The sequence below is a fragment of the Monodelphis domestica genome, chromosome 5, assembly GCF_027887165.1.
Source record: "Monodelphis domestica isolate mMonDom1 chromosome 5, mMonDom1.pri, whole genome shotgun sequence".
Lineage (NCBI taxonomy): Eukaryota > Metazoa > Chordata > Mammalia > Didelphimorphia > Didelphidae > Monodelphis > Monodelphis domestica.
In genome coordinates, this window is record NC_077231.1 from 303,588,300 (window position 1) to 303,608,213 (window position 19,914).

Sequence of the window (19,914 nt, forward strand, 5' to 3'; positions counted from 1 at the left end):
AAAGATTTACTATATAACACAGGTATAATATATAATCTTTAAAAGATAATAAACAATGATACCTTGTATCTGTATCATCTGCCTTTGGGGAAAGGAAGGGAAGAAGCATTTATTAAGCACCTATGCCAGTAACTGCTTTGGGAAGTAGACTTTTATTATTGAGGAAAGTGAAAGAGGAAGATTAGGAGTCACATGGCTAATAAAAGTCTGAGGCAGGATTTGAACTCATGTTTTTTAAAATTGAGCTCAGAGCTCTTGCCCTCTGTGCCAGCCACCAGCTTCTTTAATTTATTTTTAATTTTTTAATTTTTAAATTTTATTTAAAATATTTTTCCATGGTTACATGATTCATAATCTTTCCTTTCCTCCTGCTCTTTCCTCCATCTCCCAAAGCCAAAAAGCAGTTCCACTGGGTTATACATGTATCATTATTCAAAATATATTTCTGTTATTCATATTTACAGTAGAATGATCTTTTAACATCAAAACCCTAATCATATCCCTATCATACTACGTGATAGGTCCTATTTTTTTTAGTCTTAAAAATTTTTAATTTAATTAATTTAGAATATTTTCCCATGGTTACATGACTCATGTTCTTTCTATCCCCTCCTCCTACACCCCTCCCATAGCTAACAAGAAATTCCACTGGGTTTTACATGTATTATTGATAATAACCTATTTCCATATTATTAATATTTGCGCCAGGGTGATCATTTAGAGTCTCCATCCCCAATCATATCCCCATCAACCCATGTGATCAAGCAGTTGTTTTTCTTCTGTGTTTCTGCTCCCACAGTTCTTTCTCTGAATGTGGATAGTGTTCTTCCTCATAAGTTCCTCTAGATTGTCTTGGGTCACTGCATTGCTGTTGGTAGAAAAGTCTGTTACATTTGATGGTGCCACAGTGTATCAGTCTCAGTGTACAATGTTCTCCTGGCTCTGCTCCTCTCGCTCTGCATCACTTCCTGGAGGTCGTTCCAGTTCACATGGAATTCCTCCAGTTCATTATTCCTTTGAGCACAATAGTATTCCATCACCAACAGATACCACAATTTGTCCAGCCATTCCCCAATCCATGGACACCCCCTAATTTTCCAATTTTTTGCCACAGGCATCAGCTTCTTGAGAGCATGGATTATTTAAATTTTGGCTTTGTATCCAAGGGATCAGGCACATGCTTTACCCACAATAAGCACTTAACAGTGGTTAAATGAACCTTCATTTGGCCCTAGTTCTCTGCCTAATTGGGGTGAAAGAGGGAGTTTGGCCAGAATAATTTTGATTGGCTGCCTATACCATTTTAATCTGCTGGCTAATTAATAGCTTACCCTTCACTTCACTTTTAAAATGGCATTAGAGACATTTTTATTTCTTTCTGAGAACCCTATTGTAGGAATTGGGTGCCTCTAGTCCATAAGCTTGATTCTGGACTATGAGTTTCTCCAAGCCTTTTATGCTCTCTTTCTGAACACACAGTAAAGGTGGATCCTTCCAATCCAGTCTTATTAACAACAGCCATTTATAATCAGCATCGTCTCTGGAGCTTAGCCTTCCCTTCTTTAGAAGTCAAACTTGGACGTTGATCAATTGCTTTCTCATCTTCTAGGTATTGACCAGTTGTTGTATACCTTGTTCACTGCCCCCCTGGGCTTTGTCTAGCATCTTCTCCTGACCTGGATTGTTTGCTCTCTTCCCTCTCCTGTCTATTTTAATCTTATCTATCCTTCTAGGAAAACACACATTGTACTACTCTTCATTAAGTCTTCACTGCCTACACAGATTTCTCCATTCTCCTCTCTGACCTCTTGGGTAAGTTATACACAGCTTAGATGTGTATAACTTTTTTTTTTCATGTTTTCTTCTCAGTTATGACTGGAAGCATCTTGATGGAAGGGAATTGTAGTGCTCCCCCCCCCCCCAAGGAGAATGAAGTTCTGTTCCCCTCAGCAGCTCCTCTTTTCCTCTTTTCACTTGTCTTTAGAGAGATACCAAAAGCTGTTACTTGACCAAGATCTCTTAGCCAAGATGGGTCAAGAGACAGGAATTGAATACAGGTTTTCCTGCCTCTAGCCAGTATTCCATGTTGTCTGTTTTCCAAGTCAGTGTCTTTAGTCACTATTTCTTATACTAGTATATTGTTCCTTATGGTTGTTCATAACAAAGACCCAAGTGTAGTGGACCAGAAGGATGTAGATATGAATCTAGACTTAGTCACTTGGTAGTTGTAGGCAAATGACATAAATCCAAGGCATAAGAGTGGTAAAGGTTAGGTGATGGGGATTAAGGGACCTGCTCAGGGTCACACAGTGAAAAAGTGTCTGAGGCCAAATTTGAACCCAGGATTTCCCATCTATCTCTCTGGCTCTATCTACAAAGCCACCTTGCTGCCCCCTGCCACCTTCCTTCCATGGCAGTCCACTACTCCATTTTTTGATAGCTCTGATTGCTCAGAAATTTTTTCCAACTCAGATAAATTGGCTTCTTTGTACCTGGCATAGCTCCTCTGGGACCAAGGGAAGAAGTCTAGTGCCCCTGCCACACAACAACACTTCATTTAAATACGTGAAACCAGCTTTCATTCATTCCCACCCCACCACCCAAGTCTTCTCTAAATTGGACATCTTCAGGCCATCCTCAAATGGCAAGAACTTGAGACCCTTCACCTTCAGGATGATGGGCAGCCTCTCTGGTCCTTTCCCAATGATCCCCAGGTGATGCTGTAATTCTTATGTGGAAAGAAACACATTTTCTCTTCTCAGGTTTCTGTCAAAAAATGATTGCCCTGCCCTTTGAAAAGTCACCCATGATTAATTCCTTGTTCTTTGTTTTGGTTTTATTACAAAGAATGCCTGCATGAAAATGAAAATTTAATGCCTTCAGGTCATTTTGTGTCTCCCCTTCCTGAGTCTTTAATCCTCTGCTGTATCTTCTACACCTGCTGGTGAGGAACTAGAACTATTCAGGGGATGGGGACTTGCAGAAGAGTCTTGGCATGAGCACCAGTCACAGTGGACAGGCTGAAAGATGTGCCATGTGTTTAAGAAGCTGCCAGTTGCTGAGGCCTTATGTACATGGGCTGAGGCTTAGCCAGCTTGAGTGACAGATTCTTTAAGAAAGAAAAAGTGAAGTCTGCTGCTTACTGAAAGGTCACTCACTACCTCCACAAAATTTATTCTTGATCTCTCATCTAACGTTTAGATTTGGTGCAGGGAGGGACATTGGGAGGTCATCTTGTCCAGCTTCTTCATTTGACAGATGAGGAAACTGAGGCCCACAGAGGCTTACCCAAGTGCCCAAGGCAAGCTTTGGCTATCTCTTCTTCCTGGAATATTCTCCCTCATTAAACCTCTGCTTTTCAGAATTGCTAGTCTCCTGCAGAATTCTACTCAAGCCTCACCTCTAACAGGAGGCATTGCTTGTACTCCCTCTCTAAAGTTACTTTGAGTATGCATTAGAGCCATTTACCAGTGTAGCCTCTCTTCAGAGTTACTTTGTATATGTATTATAGCCAGTTCTCAGTGTTCTCCCTCTCCAAAGTTACTTCCTTATATTATTATACCTACTTTTCTGCGTATTGTTATTCTTGCCCAGTAGAACAGAAACTCCTCTAGGGCATGGTAAGTTTTATTTTTTTCTTTGTAACTCCAGTACCTAGCACAGCGTCTGGCACATCATAGGCATTCCATGAATGCATGTTGACTTATTGAATTGCCCAAGGTCTCAGTTAGTGAGTGGCACTGTAAGTCCTCACCTGTTACTCTAAATCTAGAGTTCTTTCCACCCTTGCTCCCTCCTTCCCAACTCCTTGATTTCAATACAGAATCATACAGGGACTAGAGAATCAAGAGAGACCTAGGATTGAATAATGCCATCAACCATGAGAAGCTCAGTGACCACAGACAACTCATTTGTTCTCTATGCCTCAGTTTCCCAAAATGGAAATTGGGTGTGTAATACCCATAGCATCTACCTCAAAGGATTTGTTGTGAGAATCCATAAATAATAATAAAGTGTTCTGTTAATGTTTAAATGTCAGCTGTCTTGACTTCTGTGTCCATCACGTCTTCCCAACTAAATGTAAAGATAACTCATAAACAGATGGCAAACTCAGAGGCCAGAGGAATGGAGATGACAATAAATAAAGGAATTCAGAAGAATAGAGACATTCATAAAACATTAGACTATTCCTAAAATAGCAAAATGATTTGTGGTTAATACATGCGAGGAGGAGGAGGAGGATGCGTGGAAAGATCTTGGATCTTGAGTCAGACCTTTAAGTTCTCTTATTGTTCAGTCGTTTGAATTGTGTCCAACTCTTCATGACCCCATTTGGTAAAGACACTGGAGTGGTTTGTCCTTTCCTTATCCAGCTTATTTTATGCATGAAAAAGCTGGGGCAAACAGGGTCAAGTGACTTGCCCAGGGTCACACTAGAAAGCTAGTCTGTGGCTAGAAAGTGTCTGAGGCCAGATTTGAACTCAGGAAAATGATTCTCTGATTCTTTTATCCACCATGCCACCTAGCTTTAAGTTACTAGCTGGTTCTAAATTTATAGTCCTAAGGTCTGGGTTCAAAGTTGGGGAAAATCATTTCACTTCATCTATAAAATTTAGTGGTGTCACCTATTGCAAAAGTCCCTATCAATCTTAGATCAGTGATTATGGAACCACATAATTTTATAGCTAGGGGAGAATTTGGTGGCCATTGAGTCATTCTGGATTAGATCTCCCGGGGGTTCTATGAAAGCAACTCCCCTCATTTTACAGAGGAGAAAACAGAGGTTGAAAGATGTAAGGGACTTGCCTAGGGTCACCCAGCTAGCTAGTGTCTACATTGGCATTTGAACCTGAGGTTTCCTGACTCCCAGCCTAGAGCCCTCATTCATTATTCCATGTTGGCATTCATACCTGAAAGAATCCCTGTTCATTTTCTATCAGGTAATCCAATCATCCAGCCACTTGCTTGACAATGTTAGGGAAGAATCCTTCACCTCTGTTCTGCTTTAGGACAGCTCCAATTTTTAGGAAGGTTCATTTTTTTCTTCTCTGCAATTTCCATTCATTGCCCCTAGTTCTTCCTTTTGGGGTCAACTAGAACAAGTCTGATGATACCTTCTCCCCACAACAGCCTCCCACCTACTTGAAAATAGCTACACTATATCTTCTCATACTCTTCTTTTCACTAGTCTAAATATCCCTACATTCCTTTCAAACTTTTTAGAATAGTTAGCTAAGGGTGCAACTGGGTGTCTCAATGGATTGAGAATCAGGCTTAGAGATGGGAGGTCCTGGGTTCAAATCTGGAATCATACACTTCCCGGCTGTGTGACCTAACCCTTACCCCTCTTCTGCCTTGGAGCCAATACACAGTATTGACTCCAAGATGGAAGGTAAGGATTAAAAAAAATAGTTAGCTAAGATTTTTCTTAAAAGGTAGACTTTTAAAAAAATAATTTCTTCTAGGCATTCATATAATCCTGAAAAATTTATTTCCATTTGTGTCCTTACTTGAGTAATTCCCTCCTTTATAAGAGATCTGTAAATTTGCAGCAATTTAAAATGCTGTTTTGTTGTCCTTTAATAAGCTTTACCAAATGTGCTCCCCAAACCCTGTAGATTCCTGAGCTGATCTGAACCAAGAGCTGGGCTTCTCTAGATCTTTGCGATTCAGAGCCCTGGATCTTCTGGACCCTCTATGACTTCTCCCAACAGTATAGGAGGCCTGAGAAATGCTGGTCTGATTGCTGTAGCATCTTGTTCCTTTCCATCATTGCCAAGTTTCCCATAAGGGACCTCTCTGATAGCCCTGGGGCTTTCCCTGGGTACATGTCAGTCTCTTGTCCCTCTTGTATGTGTTTTGGTGTAGGGAGCCCCTTTCCTATTAACTGTGAGTTGGTAGCTAACTTTATGCAGTTCTGGGATATATGAAGTCACTGTTGTTTCTCTTTGGATTTCTTGATCATTATTCGGTCTGGTGCAAACTTCAGTTTTGCCGGAATAAGCATATGGAAGCTGGGTGGTGGCCCGTCTCCCATTCTGCCAGTCATCTTCGCAGGAAGTCTAGTTGATGGACAGATTGATACCTTCTCAGATATTGTTGCTTCTCTTGAAAAAACAACATGGTATCTTTAGGTTACATTAGGTAGGGCCTTCTCTTTTCTAATCTGGGGAGGGTACGAGAGCATTCCATTTATGTTCATCACTACCCCCACCCCCATGTGGCTTGGGCTTCTTTCTTTGCCAGCCACAAGAACCTCATTGGCTTGGAGTCAGATGGCTGCTTCCAGTACTTTGCTCTAAAGTGCCAATTCCAATTAAAAACCTACTTATAGAAACTTGTGGATCCAGATGGTGACCAGTGCTTCTGAGCCTGTGGGCCTCTCCAAGCCTGGGCTCAGCAGAGGAGCTCAAGGAAACAGCAGCCAGGGCTGGGAAGCCTGGGAAGGCAAGAAATCTGTTTTTCTCTAATAGCCTGAGTAGGACGAATGTCAGAAAGAGGAATGATGCCAGGCCAGCAATGGGACTCTCAGAGGACTCATTCCATTTTCTAAGTTAGTTCTCTTACCTGGAAGTGATTTCTGTCTGCGGTTCTACTTAGATTTTACTGAGCTTGGGAGTCCCTCAGTGTGTGGCAGGCAGTGTTCAGCAAGAGATCCAGATGCCTCAACAGAAGTTAGGAATCTTCCAATTGCCCTCTTGGACAATACTGTTATCTCTTCCAAAGCAAATAATGGGGGAAAGTACACAATCTTTATTAACTATACAATTGGGAAGGGGCAAGTCTCGGTCTAGGAAATATTGAAAATATTGTGCAAGTGAACACAAAATGAAGAATGAGTTCTTTGCACTGTATGATGCCCCCTTTCAAACTGATATTTAATATTTGTCTGAAATATTTGAGTACATGGAGGGTGTCTTGACCACTCCCTGAAGAAGGCACACTCAGAACTTTTTAAAAAAAGTATAAAAAAGATGATCTCTGCCTCTCCAAATTGGGCTGATTTTTTTTTTTGCTTTAACTATAAAAACTTAAAATTATATGTGAGCAAATCCATTAGAGTCCTATCATATCATATAGTAGGAAAAATACTTTGTTATACTAATCCCAAATTTAACACAAGCTCCAGAAACATGACTGCTGGTATTTATAGTTAAGCTATTTTGGAAATGCACAGTGTCTCCCAAACCAAGATCGCTCTGCTTGTTACCTAAAAATACACTTCCTGAAATATACTTGAAGCCCAAGAGGGATGAATGGGTCTTCAAAAAAATTCTATATTTGATGCCACCACAAAAAAAAGCCAACCTAAAGTTATGTGTTTTTGTGGTGACCCAGGAAACAGGTGTAATGCCCATGGGACAGGGAGGGAGCATGGAGTGCATCTGGGATACAGCATAACAAGCACATAGGACAGAAAAGGACCCTAGAGTCATCTTAAAAAAAAAAAAAACAACCCTTACCTTCTATCTTAGAATTGATATTAAATATCAGGTCCAAAGCAGAAGACCTTACCTATACATATGCCTACAATACATAGCATTGATTCTAAGACAGGAGGTAAAAGCTGTAAGAGCTAAGAAACTGGGATTGGGTGACTTGCCCAGGGTCACATAGCCAAAAGTGTTTCCTCCTATATCTAGACCTGGCTCTCTATCCACTGAGCTACTAGCTGCCCCTGACTCTGAGGTCATCTTACTCATATTTCTGTCCTCAGGAGGATATTCCTGGATATTGAGAATGTGATGTTGCCATAATATACTATTTATGCCATATTGGCATTCAGGGTCTACTACAGATTCTTGGGCATATACAGTATACTTGGGTGTACACAGTAGGTGCTTAATAAATTTTCCATGGCAGCAATATGAAAGCTGAATGGCTTTGGGCCTTTCTTTGTTCAGACTTAGAGCCTTGCTTGAATCTGGAGTTAAGAGTACCAAGTCCAGATCTTGGCTTGACACTACTTAATTAACACTATGCAAGGCATTTAACTTTCTTGAACCCCAGGTTTGTTTGTTTTCATCTGAAAATGTGGAGTAATGAGAGAGATGGCCTTTGGGTTTCTACCCAGCTTTAGATCTCAAATCCACAATCTTCCATGGGTCTCAGTTTCTTCATCTGCATAATGGTGGAGTTGGATAAGATAGCTTCTGGGGTCCCTTCTTGCTCTAGATTGAGGAGCTTGTGATTCTTCCATTACCTCCAGTCTTTTGCAGTGTTATCAACTTTATTTCTCTCATGACTTTTCAGTAAGAAGTCTTGGTTTTGCTTCTTGCCCTCTGTCCATGATCTTTTGAGGAAAAAGAATGGGGTCCATAGCTGTTGACATTTGACTGTTTGATTCTTATAGGGATTATGTGGGTCAGAAAAAAAATAATAAAAAAAAGAATTTCAATGAAACCTGAAACCTTTGGTCTTTGTAGTGTCAGAAAAATCTTGTCTTTGTGACATTGGATGATGAAGAAGCTGAAGAAATAAAAAGCTTCCTGAACTCTAAAGCACCACATCTAAATGATTATTATCTTTGTTGTCTTTCCCTCCTTCTCCCTCCCTCTCCTTTCCCCACACTCTCCCTTGATTTTCTCTGGTCTTATCTTCTGAGAAAATCCAGAGTTATGAGAGACATTTATCCATCTGAGCAACAATCTAGAGAGACTTTGAGTAGTTTCTTGTGACCAAGAGTTAGAGTTAATTGCAAATGGGAGAATGCTTGCTCTGCTGTTTCTTGAGGCAATCTGACTTAGGAAAGACATTATGACTTACTAAGTGGTTTCATATCTTTGTGATGCTGTTTTTCCCCCCAGTTGATGGAGTTCCAGTCACGGAGGAAAATGGTGCCATCAAGTCTTCACTCCTTTGCAAGTTTTGTGATATCCAACCCTCCAACTGCACCAATGATAGGAGCTGCCCAAGTTACTGTGGCATCACATCAATCTGTGAAAAGGCACACGAAATCTGCGTAGCTGTGTGGTAAGACATCTTTTTTTCATTTCACCACTCACCTAGGCACCTACCTCCCTGCTTGGGAACTTTCCTCATCTTTTCTTTTGTACCTCCTGTTCAAGTTCCTTGAGCACAGGTACCTTCTGGTTTTTGTCTCAGTGTCTCTGGTGCCATGGACAATGCCTTGTATACAGTAGGTGCTTAAATGGTCAATACTGACTTGTCAAATAATGTTACTTGGAGCTTTTTAAACCCATGCCAGGTGCTCCCTTGCTTCCATGTAGAAACAGTCCCCTTTTTTCTGATACTCCTAGTTGTACTTTCTATTTCTCTTCTCTCTTCTCTGTTTCTCTTTCCTCTGCTTCAAGTAACTTTGTGCATATCTTGCATTTCCTTATAGTAGAACATAAGCTCGTTGAGGGCTAAGGCAGTTTCATTTTTTCTTGGTATCTCCAATAATAGATGCTGGCTGTGTTAAAGTGTCCTAGAAGGAAGAGAGAAGCCTATATTCTCTAGCAGGGCTTTTCCCTCGAAAGATCCAACTATGTGGCACAGTCTTCCTAGACTCAGGAAGACTTGAGTTCAAATCCAGCCTTGGACCCTAAATAGTTGCATGACTTTGGGCAAATCACTTAACTTCTGTCTGCCTTGTTTTCTTAACTGTAAAATGGGAATAATAATAGAATTTACCTTTTAGGGTTGTTGTGGGGTCAAATGAGATATTTGTAAGGTATTTAGCATGATGCCAGACATGTAGAAAAAAGTTATATAGATGATGATGATGATATTCTCAATGCCCCTAATGAGTTAAGCCCAAAGTATAGTTGATTCTTCTAGTTTCTATTCTAAACACTTTGGCTCTGGCCCTAAAGAAATACAAGCTGACTTTTCATTTCCTTCAGCTTTACAGCTTTCTGGACACTTCTATTGGGGGTGGAGAATGAACACGATCCAAGCTTATAGGAATAAGAGAAACAAAATCACAGCATAATTGGCCTCCATTCCTTAGTTTGCTTTCTATATCTACAGGCTTCCCTCAAAGCCAATGGAGACCCTTCTGCAGTCTGGATTGATTCCTTCCTACTTTGTGTGGAGTGGAATTGGAGATGTGTTTGTGACAGACCTTTTAGATAAAATCATACAACAGTAAAAGATGCTTGATTAGACAAAGAAACAATGAAACAGCATACTTTTTTTCTGATGCTGCCTTGTTGAAAGGTTGCATGTTCAACTGTCTTCTGAAGTCCCTTGAAGGCTTTTTTTTTTTTTAAATTCTTCTCTTCTCCCTTAGAATTGATTCTAAGTGTTGGTTCCAAGGCAGAAGAACAGTAATGGCTAGGCAAGTGGAGTTAATTGATTTGCCTGGGTTCACACAGCTAGGAAGAGTCTGAGGTTAGATTTGACCCCAGGACCTCCCATCACCAGACCTAACTTCCTATAAATGAAGCTCTTTCTTGAAATCATTTTTTCATTCAGTGCTCAGATCTGTTTCTGGTATATCCCTCCAAGTTCAAAGCCTTGATAAGAGCTTCTTGTGTGTGTTGAAAAAGTCATTGTGCCACACCCGGGGAACTCACGCCATTCTACAGAAGGGTGGGAGAATCTTCTTAAATTCTTTTTCTTTGAGCCAGGCTTGTTCTTAGAAATTTTTTAATACTGATTTTTTGGGGGTAGTTATTTTGTTTATTTTGTCAACATTGTGTATGTTATTTTTCTTGACTTGACTTCTTTCATTTTGCTTCATTTCACATATATCTTCCCCTACCATTTTTAAAATTCTTTAATTTATTTAATTTAATTAATTTAACTTCCATCTTATGTATTGGTTCTAAGGTAGAGGAGTGGTAAGAGCTAGGTAATGGAGATAAAGTGACTCGTCCCAGCATCACATAGGAAATGTCTGAGGTCAAATTTGAACCCAGGACTTTCCATATGTAAGTCTGACTCAATCAACTGAGCCACCTAACTGCTCCCCCCCTCCACTTTTCTAAATTCATCCCATTCATCATTTCATATAGCATAGCAATATTCCATTGCATTTATGCACCACAATTTATTTAGTTATTATCCAATTGATGGGCATCTGCTTTGTTTCCAAATAATTCTTTGCTTTCACATAAAGTACTGATATAATATCAGTATATCATGGTGAATACAGACTTTATTTCTATTAAAAAAAAAAAAAACCTTCTTCAGGATATAAGAAACCCAGTAACAGAGCCTTTTTTCCCCAGGGATTTGCATAATTCCAAATGATTTTCCAAAATGGTTGTACCACTTCACATCTCCAGCAACATTGTATTGGTTTGCCACTCATCCCCAACATTCACTATTGTCATTTTTTAATCGTCTTTGCCTATTTGCTGGATGTGGAACCTCAGAATTTTTTTTTTAATTGCTACATTGACTTTTGCATCACTGTTGCCACTTTCCCCCATCCCAATTAAAAACAGAAAGTGGGGAAGGAAACTAACAACTCTCTAACAGATCATCATAGACAAGCAAAATACAATCGCTACAATGACTTTTCTTGCATCATGATTGCTATGATTGCCTCCCCTTCTCCCCCATTAAAAACTGAAAAGAGGGAAGACAACCAACAACTTTGTAACCAATAACTGTAGCCAAGCAAAAAAAAAAATGCATCTATTGGTCATGTCCAAAAACATATTTCTCTGTAACTTGTCTGTTATTTCTCTGACCAGAGCTGAGGACGGTGGTTGCATTTTAAAATAGGCTTTTATTATTGTCTGTACTACCAGCAAAGGGTACCTTTCTTAGGGGCTTTTCCTTCCTTCCTCACTCACAATAACAGGATACCACATGGGAGAGGCTGTGAGGTACTCCATTCAGGACTGATTTAAGCCTTCAGTGAATGATGGGCATTAAGTGATATGCCAATAGGAAATAGGAAGCTCCAGGAGATTCAGATTATTGGGCTCACAGTTTGGTGGTGTATTATATTATAGCAGCAAAGTCTTGGCTAACCTGTAAATTCAAGAGAAAACAAATAAAATGCCTTCACCAAACAAGGATGCAATTCATTACTATGTGTTTTTAGTTTCCCAACTAAACAACATCCCCTTGTTTATTGTGCTGTCCAGGGACTTGGGCATCAACATTCATTCAAGACTGGTTTTCTACCCTTTCTGGCAGAGGTGGCTCCCCACAGACAGCATGTCCACATCCAGTTTTCAGGGGCCCAGAAGGCAGAACTGAGAGGCTGCAAGATTTCCTCTTTGAAAACAGCTTTTAGTTAAATAGGAACTCAATTTCTCAGAATAGACCAGAGAAGGCTAATGTGGGTTCTAGTCACATTAAGAAGCCCTTCTTTAGCATCACCCTTGGAATTCTGCATTTTCCCACGCCACTGCCCCCACCCTGCCCCTTCAAGATGTAAGTATTTGAACCCCCCCCCCCTCCCTGCCCAGGACAGTCCCTCCTGCTTAAAAGCCTTAGTTCAGAAGAACGACCTTTTTCAAATGCCTAGGATGCTCAAACCTAGAAGGTTGGCAACTCACCAGAGCCAATCATACGGTTGGTTTGGGAGTCAGGAGGACAAATGCAAACCCCACGTACATTTATTAGCTGTATGCCCATAAGCAAATCTCTCCACTGCCCCTGAGGCTCCCTCTCTTCCTCTGTAAACCTTTGTAAAATGAGCTAATGGGAGGCATATTTTTCTGGGGCTCCTTTCTGGTATGAATAAGGGAAGATATGTAAAATTATAAAACCTCTACAATATCAGAGCAGATAAGGACCATGAGATCCTTCAGCTCTACCTTGAAATTTGATTTTATCTAATTTTTAATTTATTCATTGTAATTTAAATTATTATTATTTTTATTTTTACATCACCTTCATTTCCAAATCTACCCATCCTCCCTCCCTTGTAACAAAGAATTTTAAAAAGATGGAAAAGGAAAGTAGTTCAGCAAGACCATCAATGTTGTCCCCTGTCTCTGCAAAGAAGGGAGGGAACACGTTTTTCTCACTTTTTTCTAAGGCCAAGTTGTTTTTTTTAAATCATCATTGTCGTCCTCATTGTCTTAGCTAGCATTTACTAAAATGTTTTAAGGTTTATAGAGTGCTTTACCAATATTATCTCATTTGATCCTCAGAGTAACCTCAGGAGGAATAGTGTTCAGTTTTATTTTTTTTTTCCATAGTTTATTTTGCACAATGTAATTATTATTGTTTATATTATTTTCCTGCTTCTTCTGCCTTCATTTGGCATGTAAGCCTTCTCATATTTCTTTGTATTTATCCATTAGTCACCATTTCTTAGAGACCCAGAATATTCTGTTAACTTTCAGGTGTGAGAGTTTTTTTTTTAAGCTCTTACATTTTGTGTGTTTATGCTTTCTTTTATTTTTTTAAAATTAAGTTTAATTAACTTAGAATATTTTTCCATGGTTGTTCTTTCTCTTCCCTCCTCCCACCCCCCCTCCCATAGCCAACAAGCAATTCCATTGGGGTTTACATGTTTCATTGATCAAGACCTATTTCCATATTTTTAATATTTGCAATAGGGTGATTGTTTACAGTCTACATCCCCGATTATATCTTCATTGAACCATGTGATCAAGCAGTTGTTTTTCTTCTGTGTTTCTACTCCCACAGTTTTTTCTCTATATGTGGATACATTCTTTCTCATAAGTCCTCCAGAATTGTCCTGGATCATTGCACTGCTACTAGTACAGAAGTCTATTACATTTGATTGTGCCACAGTATCAGTCTCTGTGTACAATATTTTCTTGGTTCTGCTCCTTTCACTCTGCATCAGTTCCTGGAGATCTTTCCAGTTCACATGGAATCCCTCCAGTTCATTGTTTCTTTTAGCACAATAGTATTCTCATCACCAACAGATACCACAATTTGTTCAGCCATTCCCCAATCAAAGGGCATCTGCTCATTTTCCAATTTTTTGCCACCACAAAGTAAGCTCTTACCTTTTGATGGGTAATGAATTTGTTCCTAATTCTTTCCTAGCCCCAAATGTGTTGTTGTTAACATCTTGTGTGTGGAGCTGTCCTTTTTATCTTAAAGATCCTTGACAATCACCTTATTTTATAGAAGAGGAAAATGAAATCTTGAGAAGGGATATGGCTCATTCAGAGTCTTGGTTGAAGTTAAATAGAATAGTTGATCCTGGAATATAGGTCTCTAATAATTTGTTAGTCTCATCTCTATCCCTCAATTGAATTTTCTTGTCACTTAAGGTTTCTTCATTGTAGCCTAATCCTCACTGAAATATCACTTCTTCCCCTTGGGAGGTATAAAGTTGGAAAAAATGGATGTTTACGTTAGACTGAACAACCCTAATGCCCAGTCTGGTATGGATTCTGGTGTCCTCATCCTTCAATAATACAAAGAATGTGAGTCCTTGTAATTAGTGGTAAGGAACAGGCAGAAGGTGCAAGTGGATAGAGCACTTGGCTTGGAATCAGAAAGACCTGGGTTTAAATCCAACCTCAGACTCTTACTAAGCTGTGTGACCCTGGGCAAATCACTCAATCCACATTTTCCTTAAATAAATGGCAACACACTGGAGAAGGAAATGGCAGACCACTCCAGTATTTTTGCCAAGAAAATCTCACAGACAAGTCCACAGAGAGTCAGACATGACTTAATGACTAAACAACAATGACAATGAGTGGCAAAGTATATTTAAATTATTGGCTATTCCTATGACTTAGGGAAAATCAAGAGACCCCAGTTCCTGTCTTACCTCTCTACTTACTGTGAATCCTAAGAAAGTTTGTGCCTCAGTTTCCCCATCTCTAAAGCAAGGGAACTAGACTACCCCTTCCTGCCCCATCACTTTCAGGTCTGATATTTTGTGTTGTACATTCTGAAAAATACAAATCCCTGCTAAATTTATCTCCTTATTAATCAATCTCATGAGTAGACTTGGTAGAAAAAAGTGGGTAAGCAGAGAGATCTATACATGGCTCCCACTAGTGGGACATTAATAAAATAGGATGACAGTTTCAGAGATTTTTGTGTTGCAGGGATTACATGCCCAACTGCCTATTATATCCTGAAAACCACTTCATCTCTCACTCTCTTTTCAATTCCAGGAGGAAGAATGATAAAAATATTACCATAGAAACACTCTGTCATGATCCTAGCCTTGAGGTCCATGGTTTTCCCCTGGAGGATTCTAATTCTGATAAATGCATAATGCGGGAAAAAAAGGTCCCTGGTGAGACCTTCTTCATGTGTTCCTGTAGGAAGGAGGAATGCAATGACATCTTGTTCTTCTCAGAAGGTAAGCTCTTTTCTTTCTTTCTTTTTCTTCACTGGTCTTATCTGTGAAAAATCTTTTTTCTCCCTGAAACATTTGTATAATTGCCCTTGCCTTATATGCCTTTTTTTTTTTTAGAGAAATTTCTATAGTCACTGGCATGGGAAAATTGCTAGCCTATCAGCCCATAATTCAAGGAAAGCCTTTCAGGTTGACTCAGATAAATTCACGCCCCATCTCCTCAGTCCCATTACCTTTTTCCTAGTGGACGTCTCCTTCCAGTCATAGAGTCCCTCAAAAACCTTAACCTCCCAGTCAGTGTCCCGTCCATTCAATTCCCATGACCTCTCCCATTCAGCTGGAGCACCATCAAGGGATGGCATGCTTCATCTTGTCCTCATCATTTATATGCTAAAGCACTTGGAAATTCCTTGATCTGATCGTAATCTATCACTCCATCTTTCCCTAGACTTTATGACCCCTGACTCACCCTCATGTCCAATCCTTCCACTCAACCAACCCATCACAGAGGGCCTCCTGACTACTTTCGCCTAAAGAATATGGGAATCATACCTTACCAGATAGGGGAAGGTTGATGGAAATATTTACAGGAAAAATTACAGAAAGGTGGAAAACCAGCTTCTATATATCAGTTGCTTTCTCAGATCCCACTCTCTCTCCTTTTTTTTTTTTAAACCCTTACCTTCTGTCTTGGAGACAATACTGTGTATTGGTTACAATGCAGAAGAGTGGTAAGGGCTAGGCAATGGGGGTTAAGTGACTTGCCCAGGGCCACACAGCTGGGAAGTGTCTGAGGCCAGATTTGAACCTAGAACCTCCTGTCTCTAGGCCTGGCTCTCAATCCACTGAGCTACTCAGCTGCCCCCTCCCACTCTTATCTATTCACACTTGCCTTCACGTTTTCTCTTTAAATAATAATAAACTAGTATTAACTAAAATAATCTAATAAGTAAGCAAGCTAATATTTACCAGCATTAAATATTGCCCCTTTCCCGGCAAGGCAAAATGAGTGAAATGTGGCATTATAGAACTCGGGAAATCCAACCATGCCTGGTATCTAAGATCTTTTAGCCTTCCTCCTAGAAATTCTAGGCTGATGTGGCCTTGGTTGTTCCTCCTCTTAGAGGTGGACCTGTTCTACTTTTATCTGAAAGCTCACTAGCTCACTCATTTCTGACCTCTCTTTCTTCGAGTCAGTGAATAGTGAGGTCATGGATGCTTGGCTGGGGTTTTTTTATCCTTGGCTCTTTAGCATCATTCTCAAAGCCAATCCACTGCCCTGATGATTTTGTGTTTCTAGAGACAGACTTGTGGGATCTTGAATGGGAAATTCAAGCCAGAATCAATAATAAATGATATAAGCTCATAGATGTTGTGACTTAAAAGGGATCTCAAACATCCTTGAAGTCAGACTACTTCATTTTAAAGATAAGGAAACTGAGGCATAGGAAAACTAAGTAGCCAGGGTCATACAGGTAGTAAAATTCATTGGTTCACTGGAAGAGGCCTCAAAGATCATTGATTATAATCCTGTCATATGTAAAATGAGCAAAGGCCTTGAGAATTTAAGTGACTTGCCCAAAGTTGCTTAGCGTCAGAAGTGTAATTTGAACCTAGGACCTCTGTCTCCCAAGCCTGGTCTTTCCTCTGCCTCCCATTTCTTTTTTATCTTTTCTTATATAAACCTAGATAGGACCAGTTAAGCCCTAAAACTGTCAGATTGTGAGTTCAGATACCTTTTAGATATAATAAGCATGAACAAACTCTGTTATCTGTCAATGCCGTCATGGAATTTTCCTGATTTATAAGTGGATTCCCCTGCCATTCTTCCCATCTACACCTTCTCTAGGTCGTGTCTACATAAGACAAGTTCTTGTCTGGCTCAATCTTTCATTCTGCACTACATCTGTGTGTCTGGTGCATGGAAGTCTTCTGAGACCAAATGTGTTGTGAGTGGGTGGCCTCCTCTCTTTGTATTGGCACCCGCTTTCATCTCTGCTCTCTTGGGTCTTGGGTCTGTGCTGGTGGCCTCGAACATTCATAGATTCTCCCCCACTCTGCCAAAGTGTTTTCCAAGCAGGCTCCTACCTTCCTGTACAAGCCCCTTTCTCGGTTCTGCTTTGTAGCTAGAAATGATAATGCATTTATTTGGTGTTTGTTAATCTCAGTATTAAAAGCATGAATATCCAACGTACTTTCATTCCCACTATTGTAGTTTTTACCCAGAACAACCCTGGGCGATAGCCAGTGGTAGAGACCTACATTCCCATCCAATAAATGAGGACCTTGGGGGCATAGACCATGGAAGTGAGTTGTCCAAGGTCACAGGATCATCAATTTAGAGCTGGAAAGGATATCAGAGATCACTGAGTCCACTTCCTTGGGACCTGAAATCCAACAGGAAAAATGCCTGCCTTTCCCAGTGTCAAATGAGTAGTAAGAAGCAGAACTGAATATGAACCCAGATCCTCTGAGTGTTTTTTCCACTATATAGCACCATTCTGCTAATTAGAGAAGAGCCAAGACTCTAAATCTAGTTTGCCAATCCAGCTGTCCAGGAACTGTATTAAGCATTTTACAAATATTGTTCTGTTTTATCCTTATAATCATGGGAAGTCAATACTGTTATTATCCCCATTTTACAGAAAAGGAAACTGATGCAAACAGGTTCAGTGACTTGTCATTCCATTGATCATTGTCTGCAAGTTCCTAACTCTAGGCTCAGTGCTCTATTCATTGAACCACTTAGCTGTCTAGTAGCTCTCTATCATTAAGCATAGTTGCTAGATGTAAGACCTGCAGCCCTAATTCCTTAAGGTTTCCTCTATTTGAGGGACTTTCTGTGCATTAAGCAATTTTCCTTCAGCCCAAAGTTGTCATCTCACATGATCTATGCCACTTAGTAGCTTCATCATGTGGATAAATCAATTTGCATCTCTGAGCCTCAGTGCCTCCATCTGTAAAATGGGTATAAAAATACCACCTACTTCGATGCAGAGCGAGAGGAGCAGAACCAGGAGAACATTGTACACAGAGACTAATACACTGTGGTATAATCAAACATAATGGACATCTCCATTAGTGGCGGTGTAATGTCCCTGAACAATTTGCAGGGATCTAGGAGAAAAAAACACCATTCATAAGCAGAGGATAAACTGTGGGAGTGGAAACACCGAGGAAAAGCAACTGCCTGAATACAGAGGTTGAGGGGACATGACAGAGGAGAGACTCTAAATGAACACTCTAATGCAAATATTATCAACAAAGCAATGGGTTCAAATCAAGAAAACATGTAATGCCCAGTGGGTTTACGCGTCGGCCAAGGGGGTGGGGGGGGGGGAGGAAAAGAAAATGATCTATGTCTTTAATGAATAAGGCTTGGAAATGATCAAATAAAATATTAATAAAAAAAATACCACCTACTTCCCTGGGCTTTTAAGGACCAGATGAACCTACTGATCTGGCATTAATGCAAGCTGTCTTTATTATCATTCCTTCTATCATAGACTAGAGCATTTCAAAAGAGAACATTTGGACCTAATCTTTAAGTTGAGAAGCAAGGATGTACATCAATGCAAGTAGATTCATTTCTCTCTCAAATGGTATCTTACTGTTGAAGGAGACACTCAGACTAATTCTTTTCTAGCTCAGAACACCAAAGACTGAAACGTTGTGGTGCTTTGGGATTCAAATACCAGCTATCTACCAAGATCTGTGTGGTCTTGGGCAAGTCACTGCTCTTCTCCAGGGTCTTCCTTTCTTCATCGATAATTGAAGAAGATTCAGTTAGATAAGCCCTGAGGACCTTTCCAGCTTCCAAAATGCTTGCATGATTCCTGTTGAGTTTAGTCTTTTTTTTAAATCAGTCTTGAATGTTTCAGTTGCTGAGGGAGGGACAGGAGCCTGGATTCATTCATCTCATCAGCTCCCTGTGGTTCAGTGACTCTGGTGTTCTCCTCCCCAATCCCTGGGTGGGCATTTTTGCCTGGTGAGGATGGCCCAGTCCTCATGTGGTAGGGCATCCCAGCACCCAAGGTGTCTGTCCCAGCCAGGGTTCTCTGGCTCAGCTCTGGGTTATCTGCCAGAAATGCTTTCACAGTAGAAAGATAAGCCTGCTGGGTGTAGGACCTCCAATCAAAGCTCACCACACCCTTCACATCTTGGGCTAATTGGATAGTTTGTTCCTGTTTTGACTCTGGTTCCCCTTTGTTCTGGGCCATATTAGAATGGGAAGCCTCCAATAGGCTGTCTTTATAGTTCAATGCATAGAATACTAATGGGCCTTGAATGACCAAGGAAGAAAATCCCTCCACCTTCTCTCTGATGTAAAGTTCCCTTTACTAAGATGTTACCATGCTCTGGCCAGTGGTTAGCCCTACGGGGCTTTGCCCTCCTTGGTATACTGGTAATCACGCCCACTGAGTCATCTCCCTGCCTCTTCATATGGCAGTCAAGTCAAGATACACATGGAGGCCAATGGATGGAATTTTTCTATTTGATTCAAATTGATCTGTCCAGAGATTGAGCCTGTCCAGGACCTCAGGTAGAACACTTGCCAAAGGGCCTTTTCAGAATTTTGGAATCACTAAATCTCAGTATGAGGGTCCTCAGAGACTGTTCCAAACTGTGTCTGATTCAGAATCCTCTTCACAACTTCTACTAGGACATGGTTATCCAGCGTTACCTGAAAGACTCCA

General features: G+C 40.4%; 1 protein-coding gene across 1 annotated transcript in view; it reads left to right on the top strand.

The window, feature by feature from the left end:
- The window catches only part of TGFBR2 (transforming growth factor beta receptor 2), an 86,277-nt gene that overhangs the window by 34,472 nt on the left and 31,891 nt on the right, over positions 1-19,914 (top strand). Inside the window, exons 2-3 of the mRNA XM_007505215.3 lie at positions 8,808-8,973; positions 15,030-15,220. Of these exons, the coding sequence (XP_007505277.1) occupies positions 8,808-8,973; positions 15,030-15,220 (357 nt within the window). The remainder of the gene's footprint in view (positions 1-8,807; positions 8,974-15,029; positions 15,221-19,914) is intronic.